Below are 20,910 nucleotides of genomic sequence, written 5' to 3' on the forward strand. Positions count from 1 at the left end.
GGAGTAAAATATGGAGACAAATTGAAGTGTGATTTATTTTCGCGGAACGGATGTACAGGACTGAGCGGCGGGTCATATTTTTGCTATGGTACATCTAGTTTTGTTTTCTACTTCATTCGCTTTCCTTGACTCATGGAGCTGCATGAATGTTATTACAACTTTTCGCCACGATATGACAGTTTAAGTCCGCTTGATACTGTAAGGCGAAACCATTGGTTTCCAAAGGAGATTTTATTTGTGTGTGCCAGCATAGCCTATTGACAATTTATGTTGTAAATAGGCCTACCTTATAATCCTACCTGTAGCTTAGGGAAGCTAACAGCTTTCTATTAGGATCTAGTTTGTTAGTTACCGTTTTGTCATAACTCCCTGATGCATTTTTGCATTTAGAATAGCCAGAGCGTGTATATCTCAATCGAAAAATTAAACAATATCGGGTGTCTATGGACTAGGCTGGGTGAACCCAGCCTGATCTGCCCGCTATTTATTTTTGATTTCTTAAATTTTGATTGCTTGGTCTGATGAAAGCCAGACTAGCCATGGACCTCAGTTACACAATGCAAGGAACATGAATCAGCCTATATTTGCATCTAACAATAACGACAAAAGCTCTTCAACTTTGGCCTGCTAAAATGTGTATGAACAGTCTAGCTTAACGATTTCATCAAGGCCCATTTGGACATGTCAGTTATTTGCATCACTGGTTAAATGTAAAACAGCATTTCGTTTCAGACTAGGCTACTGTTACTTAATTTGTGCATTAACAATAACGCTTTCAGACTACTGTTACTTAATTTGTGCATTGACAATAAAGTATTACATGAACTAAAGATGACTAAAATCTTATGTAGAAGAAGAAACATTAACAAAAATCCATCCATCCAAAAATGACCTTTGTTGTTGATAGCTGTTGAAAACGCATGGAACTGACAGAGATGTTTTTGTTTATAAATACATAAAAAATAAATAAATAAATAAATAACATTATGCTGATACCTTTTTGCTTTTCCCAAATACAATGTAGCCTACAGGTGTAAGTGACCTTTCATCAATCCAGTTGCAATGGATGAACTCGTGATGAACTGCCCCCTACTTGTGATTGTTTAGAGATTTTAAAGGTTTTATAACAATGCTACATCTTCTTTGGCTATTCTACAATCTATTCACCTTTTCAGCACCAGTAGGCTACTTTCTGTGCAGCCAAACACACACACTCAGGCATGCCAAACAAGCATACACAAAAGTTTCAAGAGTGGGGGATGGAGTAAAATATGGAGACAAATTGAAGTGTGATTTATTTTCGCGGAATAGATGTACAGGACTGAGCGGCGGTCATATTTTGTACCGCTATGCGGTACATCTAGTTCATCAAAGTTTTTCCACATACCTTTTCGTTTGAAATATCATCCCATTTTATCATAGGCTGTAGGCTAACCAGTTCTGGTAGCTTGCAATGTAGCCTAATGAGCTAAAACTTAACTGAAATGGACTTCTTCAGTAAGGTACTGTATGATGTCACATTTGTGGCTTTGTGACATCAGCAGCATACAGCATTTACGTGATGTCATTAAACAGAGCGTGGCCTAGTGTAAAGAAATCTGTCTAGGTCACCCAAAATTTGAATTTAACATTGATTCAACACCTGAAATATACAATTGTTCAACTTGACAATTTCAGAGATGGTTGTTTCCCTTATACACAATTGGCATTTATTTTATCAATCATTTTGCCTGATGTTTGGTGCTGACTGCATGCAGCATCTTTCAACAGTGTCTGAACAGCCAATTATCCATCCATGTTCAGATGAAAAATTAATGAAAACACATTATTAAAATAAATATAGTATATAATAAAGTAGTCTTCCTATAGGCTATGAACGCTACAGACAAGCAGTAGGTGGCACAAATTACTGAACTCGGCTCTGGAGTTAGAGATGACATAGAATGGATGAACAAGCAGGTGCTAGGTACAAGGGAGGGGGGTCCCTAACTCGAGACTATTGCTGCCCTTATTGTACATAACTGGCAATCATTTTCTCATTTTTCAACAGTCTTCGAATATTCAATCCTCAGGGCTCTTAAATTATGAGCTCATCTTGGAGTGAGATTTTTCCCAAGATTAGGGGCAGGGTGAATAGACATTAGATTTTTTTTAGATTATGCCATGTCTGCCGTTTAGACGATTATGCTTGAGTATGCCCGACAGGACCAATTTGATGTACTTGTCTCTCCTTCATGACTTCTGACAGTTGTGTTTATCATAAGAATGAGAGTAAACTGGCAGTGAAGCATAAAATGTGTGTAAAAACAGTTTGTCTGAATATGGTGTCTCCTATTCCTTGATCTCTTTTTTTTCTAAGTCACTTTGGTGTCTTCTATAAATTAATAAATGTATTATTATTATTACAACCCATGTAGCATCACAACATGTTTAATTTAGTGAAACGTCAGGTTGCATTGACTTCTGACAAAATGTAGCGAAACATTTGTTCCAAGATCAGTAGCCTCTAGAGAAGTGCTGACCCTCCCACTCCACACAGTGCTCATGGGCATAGAAAAGACACTCCCCTTTGGCTGGAGGCTGCTGTCCATCATGCCCAAAACCTCATGACACAAAAACAATTTCTTTCCATCTGCACTTGGAGATCTAAACAAAGCTCAGGGCCTCTCACCCCCCTCCCCAACAGACTTCCATTTGCACATGACACTCGGCACCCGTCTCTTGATATGAAAATATGGCGGCGGGTCTATCTCTACCCAGCAGGTGTCGCTGTTGACTCATAGTCGGTCGAATAATATGTGCTGGCTTGACTCCTTTGAACTTGTCCACTCGTTTGCTGACCGGCCGCCCACCAACTTTTTCAGTCAGCGAGAGCTTATTAGACATTCTCTGGCGAGAGATTCATTTGTTTAATCATTCATTTGCGCATCGTTTATGACATAAAAGACCGCGGAAAGCGTTCTCGTTAGAATCTATAGTATTGCTGTGTTGCTGCGATTAACCAAGATAGTACCCGACAGTAAGTGTTTACAATGTGTAAATCTTGCCAACTGAGTAGCCTAGTCCATTTCAGTTTGCAAGTTTGTTGGCTAGCTTCTAACAGGTAGAGTTCTGCCACGGTGATTTAGCTTTAGCTGCTAGATTTATTTCGAGTGTTATCAAGTAGCGCCATCCATTGCTAAGCAAAGTAGACGGAGCCATGACGTATAAGATATTTTACAGTAGCATGGAGGAGTGTAGCATTAGAAAGCGCATTCATTTAAATATGCATTTTCTGTTTTTCAGAATATGTTGCTGCGACGAATTCGCCTGCCTTGGTTTTCTGTGTTGAAGGCTCAGGTGACAATACCTGCTCGATTGCAACGTTCATGTGAAACTCTGAACAGCAACCGCTGGCTGCACACAACTCCTCACCCAAGCCCTTGCGCCTGGAAGGCCAGGGACGATTGTTTAGGTGAGTTAACAGCCTATGGTCTGCTAGAGCATCCAAACAAATAGTGATATTGATGCCAGAGTTTGGGGTCCAGGTACCAGAACAGCAGATGCTATGGGAAAAGAGATCCCCATGGGAAATGTAACCTTCACCAGCAGCTAAATTTGGTGTTCTAAAAGTTGTAGGTTAACTCAGAAGATGGGTTGACATTCGTCAAACAAACCATTTTGTCAAAGTAACTTATCCAGTAGAATTTTCTAGTCTTTATATGCAATCAGCAGAAATGTTTCATAAAATTCTTATTGGCATGATTTAACTGAAATATATTGATGCCTGAAATGCAAAATTTTCTAGGAGGGGCAAGGACCACTTAACCAATAAAAAATCATGGACCACCTAGCTAAAAAAAAATGGAGCATAAAAAATGCAGCACCTTGCTTATTGTGTCAGATGATTCATATGATAAACCCTGCAGGATTTGCAGAACTGTTTGGATTTAATACCTGCAAACTCTAGGAGAGTGTTTCTTAATTTTTTTCAGACCAAGGACCAGTTAACCAATAAAAAAAAAATCATGGACCACCTAAATTTTGCATGTTGGTACATCAATAGGAATAGTATGTAGCAAAATCGTCACGTTTGGTCCAGATGATCCTGCATGGTCATTGCTGTCCCCCTTTTGGCTGGGCTCTGTTTAGGCCTTCAGAAGACATATTTGTACTCAACATAGGCTCTTGATTTATTTTCCTTACTGAGATAAGTAGAAACACTGAAAGCAACGAACAGAAAATAAATTCCTTCAGGGTCTGAACAGCAGACCTTACAAGTCTGAAAAATCATTTTGGTTCTCATTTTCAGAGCACCCAAACACCTTGTGGAAATGACCCGATAACTTGTGGACCACACTTTGAGAAACACTGCTCTAGGAGACGTGGGTATTAGTAAAAGTTTCAGATGTTTCTAGAAGTGGTCATGTCTTAAGTGTTTTGGCCAAGTTAAATACTTCAAATAGATTTCAGTCTTCAATCTCCCTCAGAAGTAGTGATGGGGACAAGACTGCATTATGTCGAAGACAGAGTCTTTAAAGGATCAAGACCGGGTCGAGACCGACACCGAGTCTTTGAGAAGGCAAGACCGAGTCGAGACCGAGTCTTTAAGGAGCCGAGATCGCTTCGAAACCGACCAAAAAAAAGAGTAGATTTTCATGAAAATCTGATGTGGTTCCAGACGTTTCTGTTATCAGCTTGTGGTAAAACTTGCACGCTGCACTGTGCTTTTTCTTTAAACTTCTTTGAGAAATAAATGTCTGGTGGTTCAAGTAACCAAATTTAATAATTACGGATTGCTCACTTATCTCGTTGATTATCACAACCAGAAGCGCATATTGGAAAGACCGATTAGGCAAAAACCGTAGGTCAGGTTACTTTAACCCTCAAGAATAACTGCCATGCTGTTTGGACAAAGATTGCATCTTTCAAAACCTTTGAAGCTGCATAGCACCATAGGATATATTAACGCCAGTCAGTATTATAACTTTCATTAAAATAAGAATATTTGTAATGGTGGATATTTTAGAATATACCATGAAATATACACAATTAAAAAAAAAATGGGGGAAAAAGATCTTGTGGTCTCGCTCTAAAATTATGAGTCCGCCTCCTTCTAATGTAGGTTGAGTCAAGAGCGATTATTTTTCCTTTCAACGAGACCAAGTAAGCATAAAATGGTCTTGAGATTGGTCTCGAGTACTACAACACTGCTCAGAAGTAAGAGCTGAAGAACACTGCTGGATTTAATGATAAGCTCAGTTTAGTAGGCTGCTTAGTAGCCCCCCATACACACACACACACACACACACTCTTCACACAAAGTTGTGAAAGTATGCTACATAGGGAGAACACCGTACTTCATGGCATCATAAGTGTAAATCAATAGCCCAGAGCCTACAGTCAGCAGAGAGGGTCATGCACACTCTGCTGACAGACTGATAAGTGTGTGCTGCGTTACAACTAAACAACTTGACAGCAACACATGATATGCTGATATTAATATTACTGATGAACTTCTTACAGATTGGCAGAGCTAATTTCCTGAAATGCACAAGCACAAGAATATATTTAACACTTTGTGCTATGGAAATGTAAGAATGGGTGAGAGACTAGAGGGCAGTTGTGCAGAAGTGGATCATCATCATTTTAGTTTTTATTTTCAAATATTTAAACAGTGATGTTATCTCATATATCTCTAGCATGCCATTTTTTAACCTGAAATGGTATTTCTTGTGTTGAGTAGTGAGTACATCCCAGGTCAGACGTGTGGCATATTATTGTTAGTTGGAAATCAAAACAGCCAGGCCCCCAAAATAACACGCCCTACAATTGATCTCGGTCTGTCAGACAGTACATACTGTGTATGGAAGGCTATCAGACAGGTTGTGCTGGTGACAGTTGAGAAATTTCAGCATCAATAAAACTGGACACATGTACACTTGTACTACATATACAATCTAATCTCCCCCTTTCATTGTTAAGTTCATATAGGTATGAAGTAGATGTGTTTTCTTATATGATTGTTATCCTTTATAATGCCCAATTTTGTTTACAGATTCTGTAGCTGGGTTTCCATTGAAAATTTTAATGCACATCTTAACCAGTTGAATAAGAAATGGTTAAAATGTGTTCTGACTGGATATACTTGAAATTTGCATTTAATCTTCTAATGCTCATAAAAACACTATTAGTTAGAGGAGCGTGGACTAACTCTCTATTCACAGAAGGTATATTGTGATTAAAAATGATGGAATTTGTTGCATTTCTACCCACGTGTTTACATATTTCTACGTATGTGTTTCCATAAACGTTGCCCTGATGACCTTATGTTTTGATCTCACAGCTGATCAAAAGTCTTCTCTTGATTAGTATAACGCCCATTTTTGATTTGTATAACACGGTGGATGGAAACGCATGTAGATACACATTCTCTTAGGCCAAATTGTCATGAAAGCTTGATTGGAAACTCGGCTATTGATCCTGTAGTCAGTACTAATAATGTCAGAATTTGTGCTAAATTGACTGTGTCACTATTTAACTAATGTTATGAACTGTAATTCAACTCAATTTGGCAGAGCTTAAACATGGTGGACTAGTCATGCAGTTTGACTACATGTGGCTGAGGGACCACTGCCGCTCTGCATCGTGTTATAACAGCAAGACCAATCAACGGAGCCTGGACACTGCCAGTATTGACCTCAGTATACGTCCAGACCAGACAAGGGTTGATAATGAAAATCTTTTCTTGACATGTGAGTTCAACTCTATTAGTGTCTCTCTTGAATAGTCTAAAGTGCCTCAGTGGGCACTGGCTTAACTGAAAGTCTTACTAGAGGGACCATAAGACAGTCCAGATATGTTACACTATAAATGTATTGGAAGTACAAAACACTTTGGCATGTGCTTACTGTTAAAATCTGCAGATACACTAATGAAAGTACACTGAAATGTCTAGTATGGGTCACAGAGACACTCCACTGTGATTGTACTCCAGTATTTAGGAACAACTTCTCTGACCTTGTGCCAATACATTGGCATGAAAAAGTTTGGGTGCCCCTGGGTCAATATTTCTGTTACTGTGAATAATGAGAAGATGAACCGATCTCCCTAAAAGCATAACATTTTAAAAGCCAACATTTTAAATCAAGATCAGTGTATTATTTTTGTTTTGTACAATTTAGATTGAAAATAGAAAATGAGCACCATGCTACATGATAACGCTTACCAAGTCCGCTGACCTATTGCTTGTTTATGCTCATCGTAAGGAAAGGTCCAGTAATGCAAATTTAAAAATTTGTTAGATCAGATTAGATTAGATTCAACTTTGTCATTGTACAGAGACAATGAAATGCAGAAATGATAAATAGCAACTCAAATCTTAACAATTGGCAGCAGTGGGCTCCTCTAATCAGCTCCTTAGCCCTCTCCAAATTGAAATACTGTAATTAGCCCATTTTACAAGATGTCGCTACCGTGTAAACCTACTTCTGAAATTTCAAAGCAATCGCGACTTGCCAGCTGTCTGCTGTCAACAAACATGGGCGTGTTCTTCATAATTTTTTGGCCTTCATAATTTTTTGGCCATTCCATAAAGAGGATATTGATGATGCGATACGTACCTTGCTCGGCATAACCCCTCCCTAGAAAGTAAAAGTCCTGCTACCCCAAAGGCAAAAATCTGAATTCTGAAATCAGAATATGCCAGCCCTAATGAGATCTTATTGGTTTCTCCAAAGGGTCCCTAAGGTGAGATAAGAATAGATTTAGATGCTGTGCTGAGAAATAGCCCTCTTTTCTCAGCCAAGGTCCAATTTAAGTTCACTTTAATATCTCAAAATACTCAGTATCTTGACAAGCATTCAGTAAACAATGGATTTTATTGAGCGGTGCCAAAAAAAAAGGCGAAAGGGGTTGTATTGGAAATGATGGGATCTAATGTAATCGAACATCAAAAGCGGAGTGTGCCGCTCTCCTGTCTAGGGATGCACAATATGCAACGCTCAGACCATAATAAGTTGTATTTCGTTCCAATGGTAACACAAATGGTTTGCCTTAACTGACGAGTTTAAATTATTTCCAATATATTCCAATATGCTAGTGATGCACAAATCCAATATTGTGCATCACTAGCATGCGCGTGCCGTGTGGAGGCCTATAGGCTACAACAGAGATGGTTTAAGTTTGGACCGTTTGCCATGCCTTCAGATATTAGATATATCTTCCTTGGATGGCAGAATTTTATATATCATTTAAAGAGAAACTATACAGTTACTTGCTTTCTGCTTCTTTTCGCTAGCTCTGCCATGACAAATGTCTGAGAAACTCCATTGCTACCTGGTGCCTGGCATGTATGTGTGCAGTGCAGTAAAGCAATTTGTTACATTGCAAGGCTGTGAGACTTTCTGGGCCAAATGTACTAACGCTTTTGCGCCCACATCAGGCGTATTTGTTTCGCAACATGTGCATAGAATCATGGCGATGTATGTACAAACAGGCCGCACTGAGGTAAAAGAGCAGACTGCCTGTTGCGGGAGCTGAAAATGGCAAATTGCGCTTTTCCGTGTCATGCCTATGTATTCATGGGAGGATCAAGGAGAAAGTGGGAGTTTAGCGTAAAGAGATGGGAGGGGAAGCATAAAGAGCGCCTAATTATGTATTTTGCGGTATGTACAAAAATGGCCCGTGAAAGCGCACGTCTATTCTGCGCCTAAATATTTCCGCCTTGTACAAGCAAGTGTTAATCCAAATAATGCGTCAATAAGAGAATCTTTCAAAGACAACTTTGTACTATATCAAAAGCAACCTTAACTTTCGTTGGCCTTTCGAATGTCTTACTTTCTCTTTCACGTCATCCACTTAAACTTTCCTATTTGCTAGATTTGATCTTCCATAGCCTACTTGCACAAGTTTTTTCAACCCGAAAAAAAAAGTCATAACCATTTCTACTCCGAAGCTGTTCAGTTAAGGTAAATTATTAATTAAAAACGGCATAGTTCCCCTTTAAACTAAAATCAGAGTGTAAAGGGTAGGAAACTACAAACGCTGTAAAAAATCGTCTTTCTGCAGTAGATTAGCACAAGATGTACAGTAGCAAGATGTAGCAATTCAAAGTTCCCGGATGTGCCGGTCTAACGTATACCGACAGCATTTTAGAGCAACGTATTCTGGTCTTTTTTTTTCTTCTTTTTTTTTAAAAAAAATTTAATATTCCTTACTGTTTTTATTCATTCATATTTGTTTATGTTGTTAATGACACTTTTTTTCTGTAGTGTGCAAACTAAACAGGGTCTTTAAATAAATGTCATCTATAACTTTGTGCCTTTTAGAGGTCATCTTTTACTCGCTTAGCTTTTCACAGTAAGATACATTTTGACCAGGGGTGTCCAAACTTTTGCAAGCTATTGTATGTTTAATATCTAAAACAGAGATAAGGCAGGGAAGACTTTGAGTGTCATAAAATCCACAAGGGAATGCTGTGTATGCATTAACTAAGGACACCATAACCAAATTGATGGTGACGTGGTTACACAGTAACTCCCTTTAACCTTTCCAAGCATCAGCAGACAATATATTATCTTTCTGGTGGCTGATAAACATGTTGTCTTTCATTTTTATGTTTTATAAATGTTGATCATCTATCCTGTATGGCAGTAAAAATATAAAAGGTTGCTATAGTTACTAGATCTTCATTTCAATGACCCTTTCAGGGCCAGATGGTCACATTACACAATATAAACTGGATTGGCTAGTACAGAACAGCTATGAGGGTCAGAAACATAGTGCCATGCAGCCACGTAACCTATGGAATGCCAGCAGCTACACACGTGCTGATGCTCGCTCTGCCAGATGGGAGAAGTTCATGAGCTGTGACCAAGAGCTGAAACTTTTTCTCAACAACTTCTTGCTCTATGGCATTGCCTTTGTGGAGGATGTGCCAGCGACTGTTGAAGCCACAGAACTGGTGACACAGAGAGTCAGTCTCATTAGGTGAGCCATATCTCAGAGCACTTTTTGCTTTATTTGAACTGTTTTGGGATATGTTATCTAACTGATTTCCTTTTTCTTATATTGCTATTTTTACTAGTTGCCCTTTGAAAATCTGAATCAGAGAAATTGTATTGTCCTCCCCACAGGCCACTAGGTGGTATCATAGCTTGAACAATGCACTCATCCTCCCTTCTCTATTGAGGGAGGTGGAGGTGTGTCCATGATCATAAGCAGCACCCAAGAACCATACTGTGTCTAATAGGACACACACACACTGTATGTCTAATGTATCACAAACACACATTTCTGTCTGACTTCTGCATCACCGGTCATATGAATGGGCCTGTTACCCTTACATGTCAAAAGCCTCTGTTGACCTTGTCTGCTTAGACAGATGAAATGGTAATATTCATCCCTAATCTCCTAACTTATGAGACAATGCTATTGCAGATGAATGATTTAAGCAAATTTAAACAAAACCAAAGCAATTATCATGAAACTTTTAATATAATAGAATCACAAAGCATCTCAATGCCCTACACCCTTTTGGAATGTTTCAGTAAATGTATTTTCCAAACTGGTCCATGGCTTTTACTGGGCTGTGTGAGGTCATAGGCCTTCAGTGAAAAGCAGTCTTGGGCAATATTCACAAATCCATTGCGGTAAAGAAAACTGTCAATCACACCTAAAACTTTTTGAGGAGATATTCATTTAACGTTACAGTTATTAGTTTTCCCAGTTTTTCAACAAGTTTGCTGAATATATCAGCCATTTACATTACATTACATTACATTACATTTGGCTGACGCTTTTTTAACCAAAGCGACTAACAACATGGTAAACAGTAAGTTTTAGAACAATTCTCACAATTTTAGGACAGTTTAAAAAACATTAGAGTACAGTGTACAGAGTACAGTATAAGTGCGTCGGTGAGTGCTGTTTTTAACAGTTACTTGTCAGTTTAAAACGGCTGGTGAGTGCTAGGATCAGTAAGACTTGTTGTAAGTGTTGCTATGAGAGTAGATGTTCTCTAAAGAGCTGGGTCTTCAGGAGTTTTTTGAAAGTGGAGAAGGATGTCCCTGCCCTTGTAGGAACTGGCAGTGTGTTCCACCAACGAGGAACAACAGATGAGAAAAAGTTTGGATTGGCTTGAGCGCACCGGGTGGTAGAGCTAGACGCCGATTAGATCAGAGGAGGAGCGCGGTCTGGAGGTAGTGTAAGTCTGTATGAGGGCATTCAAGTAGGTGGGAGCAGAACCGGAGACTACTTTGTAGGCAAGCGTTAGAGACTTGAATTTGATGCGGGCCGCCATAGGTAGCCAGTGTACAGTGGGTCCCCGTTAAGTTTGGACGGGTTCCTTCATGAATCACGCACCCCATTTTCTCAGCAGAAATGGCACAAACTGCAGTTGACACAAACAACCACAAGGTGTCACTTGGGTGCCACTACTATTTTTGATGCGACTGACTTACTGCTTCCATGACGCAGCGGGGGCACGGGAACTTAAATTGATCACGGTAGTTTAAGCTTACACTTGACAAAACATTCTAATATGAAAATGTAGATGCAATTGATGTAAAATGGTGCAGCTCCTTTAAGAAAGCACCGTGTGCAGGGATGGAGAGAGAGAAAGCGAGAGGGGATAGGCCCATGTGTGTTAGAACTTAGCGTGTGGAAAAAGTACGTGCTGTTGAGACTGGAGCGAGTCATATTCAAAATAATGCAAAAAAAAGCAATTATCCTCATTCATTGCAACCAAAGCATGCCTGCTTGCCGACGTTCAAACGAAAAATATATCAAAGCACCTTTTGCTTTTTGAATGTAGCACGAAAAAAAATGTTTAAACAGCTGGACAAATGATTTAGCTAATTGATTATATAACCTGTACACCAGCAATTGTTGAACATTTACCTGTACAAAGTACATTGACAGTAGCCCAGCCTAACAGCATGTTGTAGGCCTACTGTAGAAATTTCACTTAAATTGCAACCGCGAACATGCCGGCTTGCCAACGTTCAAACGACAACTAAAAAAAAGATAATAAAACAACAAGAGGGTTGAGTCTGAATGACACTGAGTTTTTAGACACTGAGTTTTTGTAGTTAAGAAATATTTTCGTGATAAAAATATGGTCATTCTTCAATCTCCTTCACTGACGCCTATGGAAAAGGCTTAACGTCCCAAAACAACGATCAATGATCATCAAATTTCTCTCTCATTGCTCCTCATAACCATCTATAAAAAGTGTTTTTCTTTTCTTTTGAGCACATCGAATCCCAGGACATAATGCACTGGACCTTATAATAGGCTCGAGATATAATTCCAAAGGGGCAGATAGGGGCCACTGCACTTAAAACTTAAAAAGATGAAGCTTTCGAACTTTGAAATTGCGATCAGTGACTGGCATCGGGTGAACTTTTTTCGGGTTGAACAGGTTATTAAAACTATTTGCGCACCTCCATGTCACAGGAGAGACTGGGCTCTCCCTTCTATGAAAAAGATGTTAGGCTACCTGCAAACTGGCCTATGATTTCATTGCTGAGTTTGCGGAAAAACAAGAAAATGTTTTTTTTCCTGAGTCAGGATATGGCGAGTCAGTGTCATTTATTTGTCCAATGTTAGCCTATAGATACAGACCAGTACATCTTAACAATAGTTTGAATGTCGTGTGTGTTTCTGCTCATTGACAAATACCGTTCAGCACAATGATTCATGCCCAATTAATTCCCCCTGTTAAAGTGTTCGCCTTTGTTACACTATTTGGTTTCATGATGTAGCCTGTGATAAACACCATATGGCCATAAATGTGACTCAGCTAATGTTATAGGCTATACAATTGAATTTCCCCTCTTAAAGGCAAGCTATGTAGCTTATTAGACTAGGCTACTATTAAAATACACCGACGGTAGCCTTGGCTATGTGTAAAGTAAGCTATCGCATGATTTCATGCACGTAAGTGAAAAGGGCCTTGCATCTGTCAAGTTCGCACAGGGCCTCGCATCCCCTTGCGACGGCCCTGCAGCTCCTCCTAAGACAGCGAGGAAAAAGTTAAAATACGCGATAAACCCGGGAAAAGTTGACAGGTTAGCTGTTAGCTGTAGCTGGATGAGCAGCGGGGTAACATGTGCGCTTTTGGGTTGGTTGCAGACCAGGCGCGCCGCCGCGTTCTGGATCATCTGAAGTGGTTTCACTGCACAGGCTGGGTGACCTGTCAGGAGGGCATTGCAGTAGTCGAGTCGTGAGATGACTATTGCCTGAACCAGAAGTTGGGTAGCATTTTTTACAAACAAAGTAGCAGCAATCAGCAGTCAATTCTCTACATGCCCACTCAACGCATCTGACTCAGATACCGCACTCCTACAACCTCTAGGGACTGCTGGAACATCCTTTTCAGCATTCACGCCTCTCTCGAGAGTGAAGTATCCAGACTCCTGACATGCAGCCGTCCTACCACATGCTCGCTGGACCCTATACCTAAGAGCCTACTTACAGTCCATCAGCCCGACCATCGCTCCAGCTATCACACATGTGATCAATGCCTCACTAACCTCCGCACATTTCCAACAGCGTTCAAAATGGCCCGGGTAACACCGTTATTTAAGAAAGCTTCTCTCAACCCTGCTCAAGTCGAGAACTACCGCCCTGTCTCACTACTGCCTTTCCTATCCAAAGGCATTGAACGAGCAGTCTCCAAACAGGTCTCTGACTTCCTTTCACAGAACAACCTTCTGGATCCAAATCAGTCTGGGTTCAAAAGCGGCCACTCTGCGAAACGGCTCTGCTGTCTGTAACAGAAGCCTTAAAAGAAGCCAGGGCGACGCTTTCGGTCATCAGTACTCATTCTGCTTGACTTATCGGCTGCCTTTGACACGGTTAATCACCGTATCCTTCTCTCTATACCGCTGACATGGGAATCTCCGGTTCTGCTCTCTCCTGGTTTGAATCCTACCTCACAGGGCCTTCGTTTAACATATCATGGCTTGGTCAGCTATCTGCACCTCACCATCTCACCACAGGGGTCCCCAGGGCTCAGTGCTGGGCCCCCTCCTCTTTGCTATCTACACCACCTCCTTGGGACAGATTATATCCGCTCGCGGCTTCTCATACCACTGCTATGCAGGCGACACACAGCTCTATCTGTCCTTTCCACCTGATGACCCCTTGGTTTCAGCACGGATCTCGGATTGCCTTTCAGACATAGCTACATGGATGAAGGCACACCACCTCCAGCTGAACCTCTCAAAGACTGAACTGCTGGTCATCCCAGCTAAACCTACCATACACCACGACATCAACATCAAATCTGACTCCCTGTCTGTTTCACCGACCAGGACTGCAAGAAATCTAGGAGTTGTTCTCGACAACCAACTAAACTTCTCAGATCATGTTGCCTCAGTCGCCCGGTCATGCCGTTTCGCACTCTACAGCATACGGAAAATCAGGACTTACTTGACTCAAGTAACAACCTTCCCCACCCATTCACCATCTGTTGTCAAATGATGGCCCTCCATCTGTCATGACAAAACAAATGTGACAGAGTAAAGAGTGGAAGGAGAATAAGAAAATACTGATAAATATAACAGCAAGCAGCAATGAGGGGACCAACCAGCCCACCATGGCAACTCAATGCTATTACATTAGACACATAGCACTCACACCCTATGCTCACACCTGTTTCCTGTCAAGCAACCGAAGATTGGCAAATATATAAGGTCACTTCCTGTTGGTGCAGGTGCAGAGATGAAACTTGGTAAAAATTAATAATGGGACTGTCCTGAATAAATGTGCCAAATTTTACAACTTTTTACCTGTGCTATGGGTTGCCATAGACTCCCATGGCAGAAGAAAGATGCATAGTAAGGAAAGGTAAAAATACAATAGATGCCTTTGCAGCTTCTCTGCTTGGCCTCTAATAATTCTGATGCTGAAATATGAGACAACATAGATTAAAAAAAAAATATAAAAAAAAAAAAAAGATGATTGTTTTGTAATGACCTTGTAACTGCATTATTGTTCCTCTTGAAATGAGAGTACACTTCATATTGTTATGGTATTGAATATTTTCAGAAATAAAACCTTCCCATGCTGTCTTGACCTCAACCAATATATATATCCTTTTTAGGTCTTTGTTTTCTGCTCACCTACTGAAGTTAGATGTAACCACAATGATGTGTCCGGTTGGACTGGAAACAGCTCCTTATGAGTTCTGTTTAATTAATATGTGTGTGAGATAGATGGCTGCTATTACTGAGACTAATGGCAACTTGTGATAATGAATAAATTACTTCAGTTGGAATTTTTACTAAAATAGTCTGGCTAAAAAAAACTAATACTACATTGATAATTGTTAGCAAAACATCTCCATTTTGTTACCTGTGCTTGGAAGGCCAATTAAGAAAAATGTTCCCCATGGCCGAGGGTTGCTGTGCTTCAGCTGTTATGGTGAAAACAGCTTGTCCTCTTGCGATCAGTGGGTTATAACAGGATACTTTTGCTAGATAAATGCTCTTTCAACCCTTCCAGATTACTTCTGAATGTTTGATGTCAGGAATATGAATGTTGGAGTGAAATGGATAGTTTGTAGTTCTGTATTTTGATCAAACTGATGGTTGTAATACCAGGCCTCGTTGTGCATTATTTTGTAACTATCCAGGGAGACAATGTATGGAAGGATGTGGAGTTTTACCTCTGACTATTCCCGAGGAGACACGGCCTATACCAAACTGGCATTAGACCGCCACACTGATACTGCATATTTTCAGGAGCCCTGTGGGTAAGTTCTCCTATCTGGCTCAGTCTTGACATCCTGATCATCCAATTCATCTGCTGTCTCTAGCATTTGTTACACATTGGGCAGATACTAACCCAATTCGACTCACAAACAAGGTAGATTACTAGATTAGATTTTGAAAATAAGTTCTTCCTGTTGTAGATTATTAATGAGGACTTTCCTATGGAATTCACAGTATTAGGAATATTTTATTTAAATGTAATATTTTATTATTTTACACTTTGGATTACAACCGTCCTTATTGTAGGGAGTACATGCAGTGTTCTTGAAAGGAATTATATTATTTATTTGATTATAATTATATATCCCAACATCAACCAGCAATGCATTGTTCTGATTTCTCTTCATGCCAGATTTATAAAATACAGGAAAACACATTGTTGTGATCCTGCAACATCAATCAGTTTAAATAATATAGTCAGTTTCTTTGTTGTTGATAATCCTTTGGGTGTTTGTTTGTTGTCACAGGATCCAAGTGTTCCACTGTCTTAGACACGAGGGCACTGGTGGCAGGACACTGCTTGTGGATGGCTTCCATGCGGCAGACCAAGTTCTTCAGAAGTCACCTGAGCTCTTTGCGATCCTCTCACAGGTGCCCATAAAGCATGAGTACATAGAGAATCTCAGTGATCATTGCAACCACATGATTGGCATCGGTCCAGTACTGAACGTTTACCCGTGGAACAATGAAGTCTACATGATTCGGTATGTTCACAGTGACACAGTATTCATAGTTATCCATCACAGTGGGCTTACTGGAAGCTTCTCTCCTTTTTGTACATATCTTTACATCCATTCCAATTTACATCCATACTGCTCATGTCATTTTGTAAATAGTATAATAATCATTGAGGTAAAGTAAATACATTGCCACTATGGCAATCGGCCTAAGACTGTTCTAACAGTGTAGTAGTTCATTCTGAAACCCTATTTGGACAGGATTAGTTTCACATGGGGACGTGGGGTAAAGTAATTATCACCAGGGGTTTTAGTCCCGTCCGACTCCGCCATGTCAGTAATTACTACGGAGAATGTCAGTAGAAATTACGGCGACTTTTACATTCTGTAAAATGGTCTGGAAAAAAATACCTCGAGTAAAATTAATCCTGTACGAATATGACCCCCTGTAAAAATGTATGTAGATATTCCGTCATATCCTGTTAAAGCATAGTTTTCCACGTTTTTTTGAGCATGAAGGCGCTTGAAGAATAGGACTTAATTAAGATATTTCCTAAAAATGGCACATCAGTATAGTTTGGCTAAAACCTGTATAAAGTGGCAGATTTACAGTGGAACTTTAACCCCCTTTTTTCTCCTGCAGCTATAATAATTATGACCGTGCAGTGATCAACACAGTCTCACAAGATGTGGTTCAGCGTTGGTACAGGGCGCATCGTGCGTTGACCTCAGAGCTAAGAAATCCAGAGAATGAGCTGTGGGTGAAGCTGAAGCCTGGGAAGGTACAGTTGCATCTTCACTATTTCTGTTAAACTTTCAATGTGTATGTAGGCAATGCTTGATTATGTATTTTCTTTACAGTACAAGATGTATTTATTTCATAAATCCTTATGATTTGCTTCTTATTAGCAGCCTAGCACAAAAAAATGTTGTCAGATAGTCTCAAAACCTAAATTGACTATGTCATGTCCCACTCTCAGTACAACAAGAGACTAAGCAAGGTAACTTAAAACATGAATATTCTTCAGTATTCTTGATTTAATTATTGTTGGCGTGAATGTTTTTTAAGTATAATTTTTCAAAATTGTTTGTATTGTCCATTATTATAGTCTTTCACCTGATCATGGACAGACATATCCAACACTATTAACTTGTATTTAACATAAACGTTTCTAAAACTTTTTCAGACCAATGACCTCTTAACCTATAAAAACAAACACAGGGACCACCTAGCTAAAAAAATAGTCCTACTTCAACAGTATAATAACATAATAGGCCTACTCACTGAACCACCTTGCTTATTGTCTTTTTTATTAAATTTTACCACATCTCTCGCAGACCACCAGTGGTCCCCAGACTTACACTTGCGTATCCGCACCATCCGCCCCATAAAAACGCATTCTATTGACACATTCCAGGCATCATGTTTTTTAGCCGCCCTACATGATAACATATAACAAAATCAAAATGTGCAACTTGTCTATGAGCTTTCACACTAAACAAAACAGTGTGGAAGACAACATTATTATGAAACACAAAGAACAAAGATAGGCTTAAGATAATAAAAAAATCACCGGTGGGAGACATACCACAGTTTGGGAATCCCTGCCATAGATGAATGAAGACCCAGTCAGGCAATGGTACAAAAATCAGGAACAGTTTTATATACAATGATGCACATCAAGGGAGAGAGAACAAACAAATAGTCTGGGTTTAAGTATCCCTCCAGGTTGACCGGAGATGCTGTTGGTCATCCCATTTTACGTGGACCACACTGAATCAGACCCTGAGTAGTGCCAACCTGGCAACACAGAGCAGATAATTACTGACCCATGGGGGTGCACCCATGTAGAACGGTGACACACAGCACAAACATAATATCCCCCCTTATCTCTGAAGACATAGCCATATAAAGATATACTCAGAAATGGTACAGGAACAGAATGAACAGTTGAAGATGTGGAAGAACACAGAACAAAGCTAACCAAGCTGTATCCATTCATAATTCTGACTAAATAAGGACACATAATAAGAAGCATAAATAAGAAACCTAGGGACAAACTACAGTATGTATGACTATGAAAATCATAACACATGAATTCTAGTATTATGGTGAATAAAATTGTATTAAACATAGATGTTAAAGGAGACAGATGTGGTTGGTTGTCGCCATATTGTGTTCCGATTAACATCTAAAAATACTTTCAAGGCATATGTAAGGGATAATGGACAACACGGTGTATGGTTCACAGAAAGAAAAACACATTCAAGGTAGTAAAACGGTCGGTCCCGACACGCCAGCAGAGGTTGCTATGGCCAAAGGCCAGTCGTTAGTTCCATCTCTCCCGTTGTCAAGTGGGCATATCCCAGGATTCTGATGAACCTTAGCTTTGAAACATTGCTATTTTATTTGGCCTACTGCCATGTAACTTGCTAAAAACCACCTCTGTCATATGCTACAATGTTGCTATGTTCTGAACGTCGGTATTTTACAGCGTGGATGCAACGTGACAGTTAATTTAAACTTCACAACGAGTTTGGCGAAAGTGTGATGCGACCAAAAAACTGGACCTACTTCATAGGTGTGCAAATAACCTATGGTTATTACACGTGCTAAAGAACACATGACAATGGGAAAATCAACCAAGCAGTGGTGTAAACCCGAATGTAGCACACCCAAATGTGAATGCAATGATGTGTTGCATTAAAGAGAGATATGTTAAGAGAAATCTTTGCTTCCATTCCTTTTCTGGTCTCATGATGTACAGCCATTTGTCTCTCAATCTATCAGTCTTACCAACTTTAATGTAATTTGGCCTTAAAATCAACTTACTAGGGTTGATTTTCTGAAGACAAAATGACATTCTTAGCTAAGTGACGTAGACACAAAATATGCATTCTTTCTTTTAAATCTCCAAAAAATGTTATTCAGTGTAGCTTTTCATTAGTAACTCTTATTTTCTCCTGCCTTAAAAAATGATGTGTTTTAACTTCTTGCCTTACCAACCTCATGCTGTCAGAGGCTGCACTTAAGTTACTGTTGATGTCAGTTTAATTAATTTTTTTCTAAATTTACTTCCAAAATGAACTCATCCCACAAGGTCATCTTTATTGACAACTGGCGGGTTCTGCATGGAAGAGAGTCGTTTACAGGCCTGAGGCAATTGTGTGGATGCTACCTGACCCGTGATGATGTCCTCAACACGGCACGCTCACTGGGGCTCAAGGCATGAAGACATTAGGCTCTCCTCTCAAAACTCTCAAATCAACTTCAATAGATGGGTGTAAAGACCAACCATACAATGTTCCCTATGAAATCAAATGGCTTTTCGCACAATGCACACAATGCACTAAAAAAACCAAAAACATGTCATTGAAAAAGTTGCTATATTCTCTATCAGTTATTATTGTCAGTTCACGTTATTTACATTAGGAATCAATCACTCAACACTTTATCCGTATGTTTCCTCATCTACAGACCTAGCATTCACAATATTACTAAAATTGGTAAAATGAAATCTCAACTTACATTTTGATTTGTGCTGCTTGTGATTTAAGTAATCAAGTATTGTTTATATACTCGCCCTCTGCTTGGTTCCCCATACTGATTCAACCTCAACTAAATTGTGTGTAAATAAAAACAACAGTGTGCAGGATTCTGCTTCTTTGAAAGTTACACGTTTTTGTACAATGTTCATTCATTGTGATGATGATAAATGGTCATGTGAAGGACAGATAAACAAGCCTGTCATTCCCTGCTAGTAGTAGCCAAGTTTATTCACTTTGTAATTTTATCATCCAAGTCCATGTTTGCAAACTAACTCCTATTTATCACTGTTAATATTTCAAAGCAGATATGTTGACTTTTTGCCACCGTTTAATATTATAGTTATTATAGTTAATATGGTTAAAAGGGTACAGTAGATATTATATTATTGTTGAAAATGATTTAAACAACTAGTGCAGTGTCTGTTCAAGCATGCTGTTCCTGTAGAAAACCTGTAGCCCAATTACAGTGCCTATAAAAAGTCTTCAGCCCCATGCTAAAGTTGACTAAAAAGAGGAATAAAAAAATCTTTTGAAAATGCATCTTAATGCCTTAATTAAAAAAATGAGGAAAATTTATGTTAAATTTCCATAGAACCAGGCAGATGTTTATTTTTAAAGGCCAGTTATTTCATGGATCCAGGGTACTATACATCCTGATAAAGTTCCCTTGGCCTTTGGAATTAAAATAACCCCACATCATCACATACCCTTCAACATACCTAGAGATTGGGATGGGGGGGCAGCAGCAAGGGTAGTCGGTGGACGGGCTTAAAATAATGACAACAGAGTTGCGACGGTTCCATGTGAATTCCCTGCTACTTGAAAACAAAGAAGATGGATGCTGCTCCTGGCAAAAAGTGCGACTTGTGTTAAGCTTTTTTTAAGTTGGTAAAAGTTTGATGGTGGGAAAATGCATGGGACCA

General features: G+C 39.5%; 1 protein-coding gene across 1 annotated transcript; it reads left to right on the forward strand.

Moving 5' to 3' along the window:
• The first annotated feature begins 2,836 nt into the window (after positions 1–2,836).
• On the forward strand, positions 2,837–20,199 carry tmlhe (trimethyllysine hydroxylase, epsilon). Its single transcript, XM_048230538.1, has 8 exons — positions 2,837–3,019; positions 3,286–3,454; positions 6,558–6,734; positions 9,690–9,969; positions 15,623–15,742; positions 16,229–16,465; positions 17,082–17,220; positions 19,540–20,199. The coding sequence occupies exons 2-8, from the start codon at positions 3,289–3,291 to the stop codon at positions 19,669–19,671; spliced, it is 1,251 nt and encodes a 416-aa protein (XP_048086495.1). The 5' UTR covers positions 2,837–3,019; positions 3,286–3,288; the 3' UTR covers positions 19,672–20,199.
• Positions 20,200–20,910: the final 711 nt, after the last annotated feature.

Source organism: Alosa alosa, chromosome 20 (assembly GCF_017589495.1).
Source record: "Alosa alosa isolate M-15738 ecotype Scorff River chromosome 20, AALO_Geno_1.1, whole genome shotgun sequence".
In the NCBI taxonomy this organism is placed as follows: Eukaryota; Metazoa; Chordata; class Actinopteri; order Clupeiformes; family Clupeidae; genus Alosa; species Alosa alosa.

Excerpts from the sequence above, each read along its gene's own strand:
- tmlhe (XM_048230538.1), top strand. The coding sequence starts at position 3,289 with ATGTTGCTGCGACGAATTCGCCTGCCTTGGTTTTCTGTGTTGAAGGCT. Across the intron at positions 3,455-6,557 it reads GGCCAGGGACGATTGTTTAG|AGCTTAAACATGGTGGACTA; the intron begins GTGAGTTAACAG and ends TCAATTTGGCAG. Across the intron at positions 17,221-19,539 it reads TGAAGCTGAAGCCTGGGAAG|GTCATCTTTATTGACAACTG; the intron begins GTACAGTTGCAT and ends TCATCCCACAAG.